General features: G+C 35.0%; 1 protein-coding gene across 1 annotated transcript in view; it reads left to right on the forward strand.

Moving 5' to 3' along the window:
* DPY19L2 (dpy-19 like 2) overlaps nt 1-10781 on the forward strand; it is an 87086-nt gene extending 76305 nt beyond the window's left edge. The window contains 5 exon segments of the mRNA XM_077775332.1: nt 1172-1291; nt 2197-2371; nt 5458-5557; nt 6905-7074; nt 8809-10781. Coding sequence (XP_077631458.1) covers nt 1172-1291; nt 2197-2371; nt 5458-5557; nt 6905-7074; nt 8809-8918 — 675 coding nt within the window. The 3' untranslated portion in view covers nt 8919-10781.
* The last annotated feature ends 657 nt before the right edge of the window (nt 10782-11438 follow it).

An 11438-nucleotide genomic window follows, 5' to 3' on the forward strand; every position in this document is an offset into this window, starting at 1 on the left:
GGATAGTTTTCACAAAATATTTTGTATGTACATCATAATATACTGAAAACTTTCCATGCCATTGTATAATCTAACATGTAATCTTTTAATGGCCATATACATGTGGGAAATGTGGGGATTTACTTATTCCTCTATATTGGTCACATAGGCTGTTTCTATTTTTGCTGCTAAAAATTCACTGCAATGAATATTTGTAGAAGCATTTTTTTGTCTTGATTTTCCCTTCAATTAGAATGGAAATTTAAGTCATGGGGAGGGGGTTGGCTCTTTAGTAACGTCCTGATAAATATTGCCAAATTACAGAAATGTACCCATTACCTATTTCAGTGTGCGTTTCATGGCATCTTCTCTAATACTCAGTATCGATTTAATATTTTATAGATGAGACTATCTTTAATATTTAATTTGAAAATTAGTGAGTTAGAACATTAATATTCAGTTGCCACTTAACTTTTGGTTGCATTAACTCTATTTTTCTAGTGAAGAATCGATTGATATTTTATGAATATGTCTATTAGAAAAATTTCATCTAAAACCTTTGCTCAGTGGAACTGAGCAATAAAAATGAGGTGTCCTACTAATCAGTACAAATATTGATATATATCATTCCACTGCTTTAAAAGTCATGTTTTGTTGCCAACTGAATGACACTCTAATTTGTGAACTGCTCCATGTTTATATGTCTGTGGCTCAGTCTCTTACCTTGTGTGGGTTCTGTTCAAATACCACCTCTTCCTCGAGGCCCATCCTGATGATCCTACTTGAAATCGCAACTGCTCCCACCTGGGGCCTCACTCCACACCCTGTGCTCCCAGGCTCCTTTCGCTGTACACTCTCTTCTCCACTGCACTTACCACTTTCTGATAGACTCTGTAAGATTCATTTACATGCTATGACCATATTTGCTTCTCCTTGCTAAGTTTTCTAAACATGTAAGCCTCCCAAGGGCAGGAATGGCTCACTGTTGTTTGGTTCACTGCTGTATCCAGAGCCCCCAGAACAGTACCTGGCAAATAGGTTGAATTTGAATGAATGAATGAATGAATAAATATTAACAGGCTATAACTCAATTAAAAGGGCCTTGTCCTAGTGAATGATAATAGTGTTAACATAGTTTATATTAATTTAAAAATATATAAAGTGAAATTGTCATTTTGTTTTGTTTTTACAGCTGATTTTTCACATATTGCAACTGTTAGCTTTCACTGTCCTTGCCATTTTAATTATGAGGCTGAAGTTGTTTCTAACACCTCACATGTGTGTTATAGCTTCCTTGATATGCTCTCGACGGGTAAGGTGCTCATTCTTGTGTAACTGTACTGTAGCAACTATAGTAACAGCAGTGTGGTTAACCATGGTTTTGCCGAGTAATCCAAAACATAAGAAAACTTGGTTTAAATGATTTAAAATGTTATTTCATGATTAACTATGAACAACAAAAGCAACTTTGAGTAGCTCTGAAAATTATTCTTAGATTTTAACTGATACTTTTATGACAAAAGAGGAGGCACACTTTACTTTCTGTTAGTATTCTATCCGCAGACATAGTTATTTAGAGTTTAGGTCTGTGAAAGAGTTTCTTGGTCCACCAAGACTGTCCTCAGATGTTCTTCTGATACTAGAGGAGATGCAGGCTAATTGCTCTCATATTGTCCTATTTGGCTCAGAGAACCCCTAAGAAAAGTTGTCAGTTTTGGGGTTCTGTTATTGTTATATACAAAGCAGCTAGAATTTGGGGACTGATGCACTTCTAGAAACATCTTACTTAGCTTTGATGACAAGAGTCTTGTCTTATTATATCATAGTGCTTATTTTCCCAAGAGGAATATATGTGTTACTGCTTAGTGGGGTTTCCATAGATGGCCATAAAAGGCAGATGTTACAGGATTTAGTTCTAGGATGTTCCATAATTTTGTGATTTGCTGATCCTTGGTGATAAATCAATACTAGAAAGATAAGGTGTGTTTCTACCTTAATTCTTTTGAAAGGAAAGAAAGTTCCATTTTTACTGGCCCTGTAATTCCAAAATATTTACTATTTTCAAACAGTAGGTGATGGTAGTCCCGTATATTATTAGTGCATTGATAGTATCAAATGGTAATCCACCCTGGTTAAAGTAGCAAGGTGAGAGTTTATTATTTGCCCTATAGCACTCTTCATATAAGAATTAAAAATAAATGGTTTCTTTCATTTCAGCTCTTTGGCTGGGTTTTTTGCAGAGTTCGCTTTGAGAATGTTATCTTTGGCCTTCTAGCAATGATGTCACTGCAGGGTTGTGTGAACCTCCATAATCAATGGAGCATAATAGGAGAATTTAACAATTTGCCTCAGGAACAACTGATACAATGGATCAAATACAATACTAGACCAGGTATGTAGCTGTTTGCGTATATGTATAGTTAGTAATATACACACATTTAACAATGCACACACAGAGTGACATTTATACGCTCACAGATTCTGAGCACGCTAATTGCAGTGTCCACCAAATCAAACCTTTTCAAAAAACATTGTTGTGCCCTCTTTAAATACCTCCTAGATAACTGTCAAGAATTTTAATTAACGTGAGGAACTAATGATTGTTCACAGTTACATACTAAAACCCTGAGATCCTTATTGTATTTTAACTCTTAACGATGACAAATAAAAGAAATCCTTAATAACAAAATTTCACTCCTACTTGGAAAGGATACTTCTGACCGTGGGGATGTGAACAACACCCCTTCTTCACTTCAGTCAGTGCTGACTCTCTGATTGAACTCTGTAAAACCATTTCACACAGAAGAGTTAGAATCTCATATCCCCTTTTTTCTTCACTAAATCATTTCAAAGAGATGAGTATAAATCCTCCAAAGTATCATTTTTAGCTTACCTTTTCCCCCCTTGTCTTTATCCACAACTACCTCAAGCAGAGATAACGTATTTCATGTTTAAAAACCTTTCCAGAGAATAAGTGTATTCTACAGTATTTTCTAGAAGTAATCTATAATCTTGTCCCAGACTATTTTTGATATTTAGTAGTTTTCTATGGCACTAGTTCATCACTATGGCTTCTTTAAATCCATCCTGTGACTCCTTGGGTCAGTTTCCTCTTATCGTTTATTTGTTAGTCACCATTTTACTAATTAGCCATCATTAAGTAAGTTTTATAAGCTTCAACTCAGATATTTGGTTTTCAGAGGTGACAGTACCTGATCTTTTATAGCTGCCAAGATGATTTAGTCAGAATTTTAAAATTAATCCTCTTGTGAATTTTCCCTATAGAAGTACAAGGTATAGGTGCTCCCTTTACTCTCCCTTACCCCTTCGCAGTTAGTTATTTTTCCCAAGCTTTACCGGGTACCTACTTTTAAAATATTTTAGTGTGTCTTTTTTGTTCCAGTGTTTGTCTTAGGTTCCTGGCAGAGAGAGCCTACATTTGGCAACTTCCTCTAAGATAACTCTCACAAACTCCAGCACAGTTTCTGCTCTTCTTTGATCTTCTTACAAGTCTTTTTCATCCTTGTATTTTGAGTCCACATGTTTATTAAAATCAGCATATACTCTATAGCGTGGGTGAGACTAGTGCTTACATTCAGGTCCCCCGTGTAGCGTTGTATGGTTTGTGCACTGCATAAAAGTGCTCAGCTGAGAGAACAAGTAAGAACTGAAATCCAGCCCATGGTCTAATCATGTATTAGTGAAGCTCTGTCAAGTCAGAAGGGATACTTTTTTCTAATATAGTCAGTCGAGTGTATATGGAGACTTCAGTATACCTATAGGAAAATACCATATTCTTTCCGCCACCGTGTTCATATTTATCTCACCACCTAGAAGAGTGTACAGGGTATTTCTCCCCCGATCTCTGCCACAGATGGGTTCTCTTTAGTGATTACAGCTCTTGCTGAAGAGGCTTGCCTCATTTCCTCCTGATAACTGTGGCCCTAGGCTGTGAGTCCCTCTAGCCCAGGTTTCCTCTGCCTTGGCACTTTTGGCGTTAGGGAGTGGTCCTGTGCATCACAAAGGATTTAGCAGCATCCCTTCCTCCTACCCACCAGTTGCCAGTAGCACCTCTATCCTGCACAGCATGCAAACCAAAAATGCCTCCAGAAGTTGACCACATATATCCCTCGGAAGCAATATCGCCTCTGGTTGAGAACCACTGCTCTAGCCTGAGAGCTTTCCATCATTAATTGTTGAATCTTGTGATAATAAATACACATGTCTACACTGGTTGACTTATATATTTGTAAATTTAATTCCTATGTAGAGATTTTCATTTGAAGTTTAGAATTTAGAATACTTAGTTATATTTGCAAGTAAATAATCAGTTATTTACAGTAGATCTGAATGACCTGTCTTGTTCTTATTAGTGATTTTATTATGCTGATTAAAAATGATAACCTTCAAAATTATATAATGTATTATACAAAAGTGCCAGGAGGTAAGCATTTGGTCTTTTTGTCTTCCAAGAAACTACAGTTCACAACCCCTGAAAGTCATTTTAAAAGATGTAGCATGAGACTTGCCCTTTGTAACAGTCTCTCAGTTCTTAGCATTTCAAATTATCGAAAGAAAATATAAAATTTGACAGTTCTTTCTGGTCCTGTGTGTTTTTGTAGTATCGTCTTTTTTTTAATGTTTTATTTATTTCTCAGAGAGAGAGAGAGAGAGGGAGAGAGAGCGTGAGCAGGGGAGGGTCAGAGAGAGAGGGAGATACAGAATCTGAAACAGGCTCCAGGCTCTGGGCTAGCTTTCAGCACAGAGCCTGACGTGGGGCTTGAACCCACAAACCATGAGATCATGACCTGAGCTGACGTTGGATGCTGAACCAACTGAGCCACCGAGGTGCCCCTAGTATCATCTTTTTTTTAAAATTTTTTTTTTATGTTTATTTTTGAGAGAGACAGACAGAGCACAGCAGTGAAGGGACAGAGAGGGAGGGAGACACAGAATCTGAAGCAGGCTCCAGGCTCTGTCAGGCCGGAGCCCGATGCAGGGCTGGAACTCACAAACCAGGAGATCATGACCTGACCCGAGGTCAGCCGCTTAACTGACTGAGCCACCCAGGTGCCCTTAGTATCATCTTTTACCTTGACCTTGAACATGGCAGAAAGTTGTAGTAACGAGGATAAGAGGGTGGGCTCCAGTACTACCAAGGTGTGTAGTCTTGGGCAAGTCAAGACTTTCTGCTGTTTGCTTCCTCATTTACAAAACAAGAATAACATATAACCCATTTTATAAAGTTGTGCAAATTAGATTTTTTAATCCTAGTAAAAATATTTCACACAGTTCCCAGTACAGAGATAACAAAATTGGCTCTTATTATAATAGACAATATTGAGCAAAGAAAAAAAATAGTGCCAATGGTTATTATTTCAATGTATTCTGTCTTTCTTGAGTTCAAATATTATTGATGAAAAATCACTTTGGTTTTCTTTAAAACATGTCATTGAGGAATATGTTCTTTTTTTCCAGATGCTGTTTTTGCAGGTGCCATGCCTACAATGGCCAGTGTCAAGCTGTCTACCCTTCACCCCATTGTGAATCACCCACATTATGAGGATGCAGACTTGAGGTTGGCAACTGATTAAAATGTTTCAACTAGACCTGCTTACAACTTATATTGACTCTTAGGAATAGGGAAAATGTTATACACATGCACATATTCTCATCTTCGTACTCATGATGGAAGATTAAAAATGTATAATAACCATCCAGAATTATAATTCGGTATCTGTTGGCTCTCAAAGATGCTTAATAAATCTCCAAAGACTGAAAACAGGTTAATTATTCTCAAAGTGGAAATGTCACATATTTCTGACTAACCTGTGTGTGTGTCTATCTGTTCCAGTAGAACTACTGAGTACTAGTAATAGCAGATGGGGCAGCTCTGGCCCATGGCCGTGGTTTGCCAGCCCTTGCTCTGGACTCCACAGCCCCTCTGCCTGATTGGAGAAACCATCCTCCATCTTACTGGCGGTCTATAACTAGCCTTTTTTAAAAACAGAAAAAGTGCATGCAATTTGCTATATTACATGCTTTAATGTAAATTTAGGGTGTTAGCCAGTTATGAGAACTCAGGTTTTCACTGAGGTGTGAAAGTTATGTCTTCCTTAAATAACTGACTTTAAAAGTTATGTTAATCATTTTAGTCACTGTCAGGGTAATCTTTTCCTGTTAATGCATCTTTGGCCTATTGTTAGAGGTAGCGTTTTAAATTACTTAAAGTTTTATGTCTGGTTGTGGACATTGGACATCCCATATGCTTGAAATTTTAAGAAATGCCCAATGCGCAAATGATAATTGTTCGGGATTTCATAATAACACCCGTTTAAGGCCAAATCATCTTTTGTACCGTGTTTTGGTGAGTAATCCTGTTTCTCAAGCTTCCATTAAGATATTTTCTCGACCTGACTGTTATCCTAGATGCCCTCCATCTGAATGTTCGATTTGCTGCATTTCAATTTCAACTCAGATGCTTTTCAGAGCTTCTACAGATGAAATTAGCTACTGAAATGTTTCCACTCATTTCAGCCTCTTATCTGAATGCGTTCCATGAGGAGATTAATTATTTTATGCATTATGCAAAGCAAATTTTATATCCTGAACTATTATCCTGTTACCCAGCTCTAGACTCTAAACCAATTTATGTCTGTCTGTTCCGGTAAACACTAACAAGCAGTACATACAAAATTCAAACCACTGTAAGGTTTAGCACATGCATACTTAAGTAGAAATGTGGAAACTGCTATCCAAAAGTAATCTATGCTATCCCCAAAACAATTCCTGCTGCTTGAGGTCATATATATGAATGCTCCATACAGTCAGTGTTAAGATTTTAATTTGCCAGCAAAATTTCTCTAGTTCATTCTACTATAATTTATTTAAAAAAAAAAATTCAACTTGTGTTTTGAATGTAAAGGGCCCGGACAAAAATTGTTTATTCTGCATATAGTCGAAAATCTGCAAAAGAAGTAAGAGATAAACTGTTGGAGTTACATGTGAATTATTACGTCTTAGAGGAGGCGTGGTGTGTTGTGAGAACTAAGTGAGTATGAGCCCTATGCTCTATAATATGGAGTCTCTTTAAGCAACAACTGTTTTACTTTATTACAGTAGCTATGATTCTTTAAGAATTTTTATTCTAAATAAATTCCATTGAAATACTATTGTGGTAGGGGCGCCTGGGGGACTCAGTCAGTTAAGCATCTGATTCTTGATTTCTACTCGAGTCATGATCTGCTGGTTCAGGAGATCAAGCCCCGTGACAGTGTGGAGCCTGCTTTGGATTCTCTCTTTCCTGCTCTCTCTGCTCCTCCCCTGCTTGCTCTCTCTCTCTTTCTCTTAAAATAAATAAACTTTAAAAATACTGTATTTTAAAATCATTTAATGTATGAAACTAAATGTCATTTAAGTAGAATCTAATTTCAAAAAACTATAGTGTATTTTAGCTTCCAGAAGTTTTCATTTAAATTTAGCATCATAAATGTAGCTTTCTTTCATAGTGTTTCAAATTTTTATGATAATTTCTATTAGATGTGTGAAATACAGATTTGAATTTACAGCAATAGAGACATTGGCATTCTGTTGCTACAGGTGGATAACATTAAATTTATAAGACTTGTGAGAAAAGTTTCAGATAACTCAAGAGAACAGAGTAAAAAAAAAACATTCTTAAGTACAATTTTTAATTTCTAAATTTTGAATTTCTAAAAGTCACAAAATCCTGAAAGGTTATCTTGAGGCCTTTTTTTGGATTCCTTGACTAAAAGGAATCTTAGTCATATTAGGCCTCACATTAAAAATTCTCATTTCTCCTATAATTAGGAATTCGACTATAAAACATTTTTGAAAAACTAGGTTTACAAGTTTTAGTAGCCAATTTTTATATCTAATTTTAATATCTAATAAACATATCTAGGAAGATACGGCATCTTGTAAAAGAAGCAGAAACATAATGCAAATGCACATCACATTAATTTAAAATTTAATAAGATGGAGGCACCTGGGTGGCTCAGTCTGTTGAGCGTTTGACTTCAGCTCAGGTCATGATCTTGCGGTTCGTGGGTTTGAGCCCCTCGTCGGGCTCTGTGCTGATAGCACAGGGCCTGCTTGGGATTCTCTTTCTCCCTGCCCCTCCCCTACTCATGTGCTCTCTTTTTCTCTCTCTCAAAATAAATAAATAAACTTAACAAAAATTAAAAAAATAAAAGTCAGTTTTGCCTGACTTCTTCCCTTTCCTCACTCTCATGCAGGGTTATTCTCTAGTGGGAAATATTATCCCAGACAGTTGAATCATAGAGCCACCTAAAATAGGAAAGACTTGAGGAGAACACATCTGATAAAAGAGCTTTCCTTCTTTGCCTTGGACTATATGTTTTCATGCTAGTCTAAGTTAGGTTAAGCTCAAGAATATGAAATTCATCCAGAATCAGATTCGCTTTCCTTTAATTTGTCTCCTACTACTCATGGGCTTTATGTTTGGATGGTGATACCACTTAGAAAATATATCTATTTAATTTTATTTTGAAAATAAAAATTTAAATATGTATATCTGAATGTATATTGGACTTTTATTGGTAGGATTAATAATATACCGATTATCTGGGTACGTGGAACATGAAAATGGACCATAAGTTAGTGTCTGTCTCTAATTGTTGAACTTATATTTTTTTGAAATGATGCTTTAAAATCTTTATTAAATAAATTAGCCTCTAAAACACTTGGAGCTACTTTATAATTTACCTATTTCCCTTGTATCTGAATGCATTTTTAATACAGGTATATATGTGCCTTTTTTTTTTTTTTTTTTTTTTTTTGCCTTGNCTTCCAATACACCTAATCCTCCCTTATGTAGCGTCTTGCTCAAGGACCCGAGGCCCTACTTCACCACAGTATTTCAAAATAGTATGTACAGAGTATTAAAGGTTAACTGACAGCTAGACTGCCCATCACACTGTGATGCAAAGAGGTGTGTAGAAATCAATCACTTTGTCTTATTTACATTAATGAAAATCACAAGCTTTAATAAGGGATCCTTAAAAAGATAATAAAAATATGTTAGTTATTCTGATTACTAAAAGGTAAATTATTTCATTGTTTTCCATTGAATGTCAGCCTTATTAAGCTTGTTATTTAAATGAAATCATTTCATGCTGCAGAAACAAATGTCCATTTTAAAGTTTTAAAGAAAAATATATGTAAAGGAACAATGAAAGTTAGTAAATCAAGGGTATATGTAAGTCCTTTTGTATCCAACGAGGTGAATTGCTTCAGATTTTACCTAGTACCAGCATGTACCAGCTCAAACTCTTTAAACGACTTCAAATAGACTTAATGCACTTTCTGAAATGACACTTCCTTAAAATCTTGATACTGATCACAACTTCTGTACCTCCATGAAGAAATTTGTGTGTAACCATGTGTCTCTTAAGGTTGTTTTTGCTTTTACTAGCCCTCGGGAAAGATCTTTGATAGCTTTTAATATTTTTTTTATCATTTCAGTTTAAATATTTTTTTAAATAACTTATTTTGTAATGTTTTGAATCTCTTGAAATTTATTTACCCAACCAGATAACTTTTTCTATTGATTAGTTCCCAACCTAAGTTCAACAGGTTATTAATCTATTTTTACAATCTAGTGATTTTTCTTTTAACATCCAGGTAAAGGAAAAATGGCAATGGTGCGTGACCAAATTTCGGGGTTACACATAATCAGAAAAGAAAATCCAGTTAAATTTATCATATGAGATTTTAAGATTCTAGATCCTGAATGAAGCAAAGGCATTTCCATCTTGACAGCCCTGTAGTTTATTAGACAGTCTTTCTTTTTGATTACCGTCTTTCCGATCGTCATCTTTTATAATAACATATTTCTACATCCTCATTTACTTTTGGGTTTGGATGAGGAAGTTGATGTTTTATAAATCTTCTCCTCCAGTATAAAACCTATGCAACAATAATGCTTTGGCAGTGGGAAATAGTCATCTTGAAGATGTTGCCAAATGCAATTTTGCTTGATACATAGTAAATATGCCACATCTGTAGTATTTTCATACCTATCTACTTTAAATTAATCACCTCAGAGTCTTTAGAATTCCCTTATGTTCTTGGCTCTCTAAATTTGAGATAACAAATGACTTAATTTCATAGATTAGTTTATATACGGTAGGTAGCAGATTATACTCAAGAAAACCAATAAAATTATTTTTCAACTTTTATAATTGTGAAATACTTAATACAGGATGCAAAACTGCTAAGAAAGCATATCACATTTTATCAATATTTTCAAGTAATTTGGGCCTAGGTATGGGACAACCTAACATTCATAATAATTAAAATACATTTTGGATGATGTTTTCATAGGAAATATTTTCAAGAAGCTGGTAGAATTTTCTTTAAAAGAAGAGCTGTATTACCTAATAAAATATTTTATACAAGTGTTCTTACATGGATTTATTGTCTTCAACTTGTATAGTTGTCAAATAGTTTGACACCAAATGCAAAGCAGCTAAGAAAGTGTGCCACATTTTACTGTTTTAGAATTTTCAAATAGTTTTGCTGTGTACGGCAAAGAAGGAAAAGAGACATAACACCTAACATTCATAAAATTAAAGTAACACATTTTTGATGGTATTGTCATAAAAATATTTTTAAAGAAGTTGGTAGAGTTAAACCAAAAAAGGGAAGAACAATATTAACTAATTAAATGTTTCATACAAATATAATGTATTGATATGGATTTGTGTTACTTTCATGTACTATGTATGTTTAAAAATTAAAAAAGCCCTTGAAGATCCTCTGTGTGTTTTCTATCTTTCTCATCCTTTACTAAGCATACATTTTGACATTGAAATAATTCTGGTATGAAGGTAGAAATCATAGGTTCTTAAATGTATTAACCATGTTTACATTGGCAATGATCTTTCTTTGCCATTTAAAAATAATTCTGCACAGTCTCACACAGAAGGTAGTGTATTGTGAATGAAGTAATGTGGGCTTTGTAACCAGTTGGGTCTAATTTTAAATCCTGGCACTTGTATTTACTGGCTGTATTACCTACCATCCATTCAAAAGTTATTTATTGAGCACTTACTATATGCCAGGCACTGTGCTAATTAAGCTTGGCCATGTCACATGAATGTGAGCTTCAATTTCTTCACCTGTAAATCAGAACTCAAACTACCTACTTGGTAGCATCATTATGAGGTAATATAAGATAATGTAGTAAAGTGTTTGGCACTTACAGATATGCACTCAAAAATTTTATTTCCATTGCTCATTCTTTCTATTCACCAAATAACCAACTTAGTAATATCAAGTTACATGGTCAGTTATTTCATCTCAGAATTTCAAATAGTTCTACCTTTATTTTCTGTCAATAAATAGAAATACTGGGCTACAGCTTACATTTGTACAAATAATGCTATTGGCCTCTTGCCCGCATATATTTTATT

This window comes from Crocuta crocuta, unplaced genomic scaffold, assembly GCF_008692635.1.
Source record: "Crocuta crocuta isolate KB4526 unplaced genomic scaffold, BGI_CrCroc_1.0 scaffold197, whole genome shotgun sequence".
Classification (NCBI taxonomy): Eukaryota; Metazoa; Chordata; class Mammalia; order Carnivora; family Hyaenidae; genus Crocuta; species Crocuta crocuta.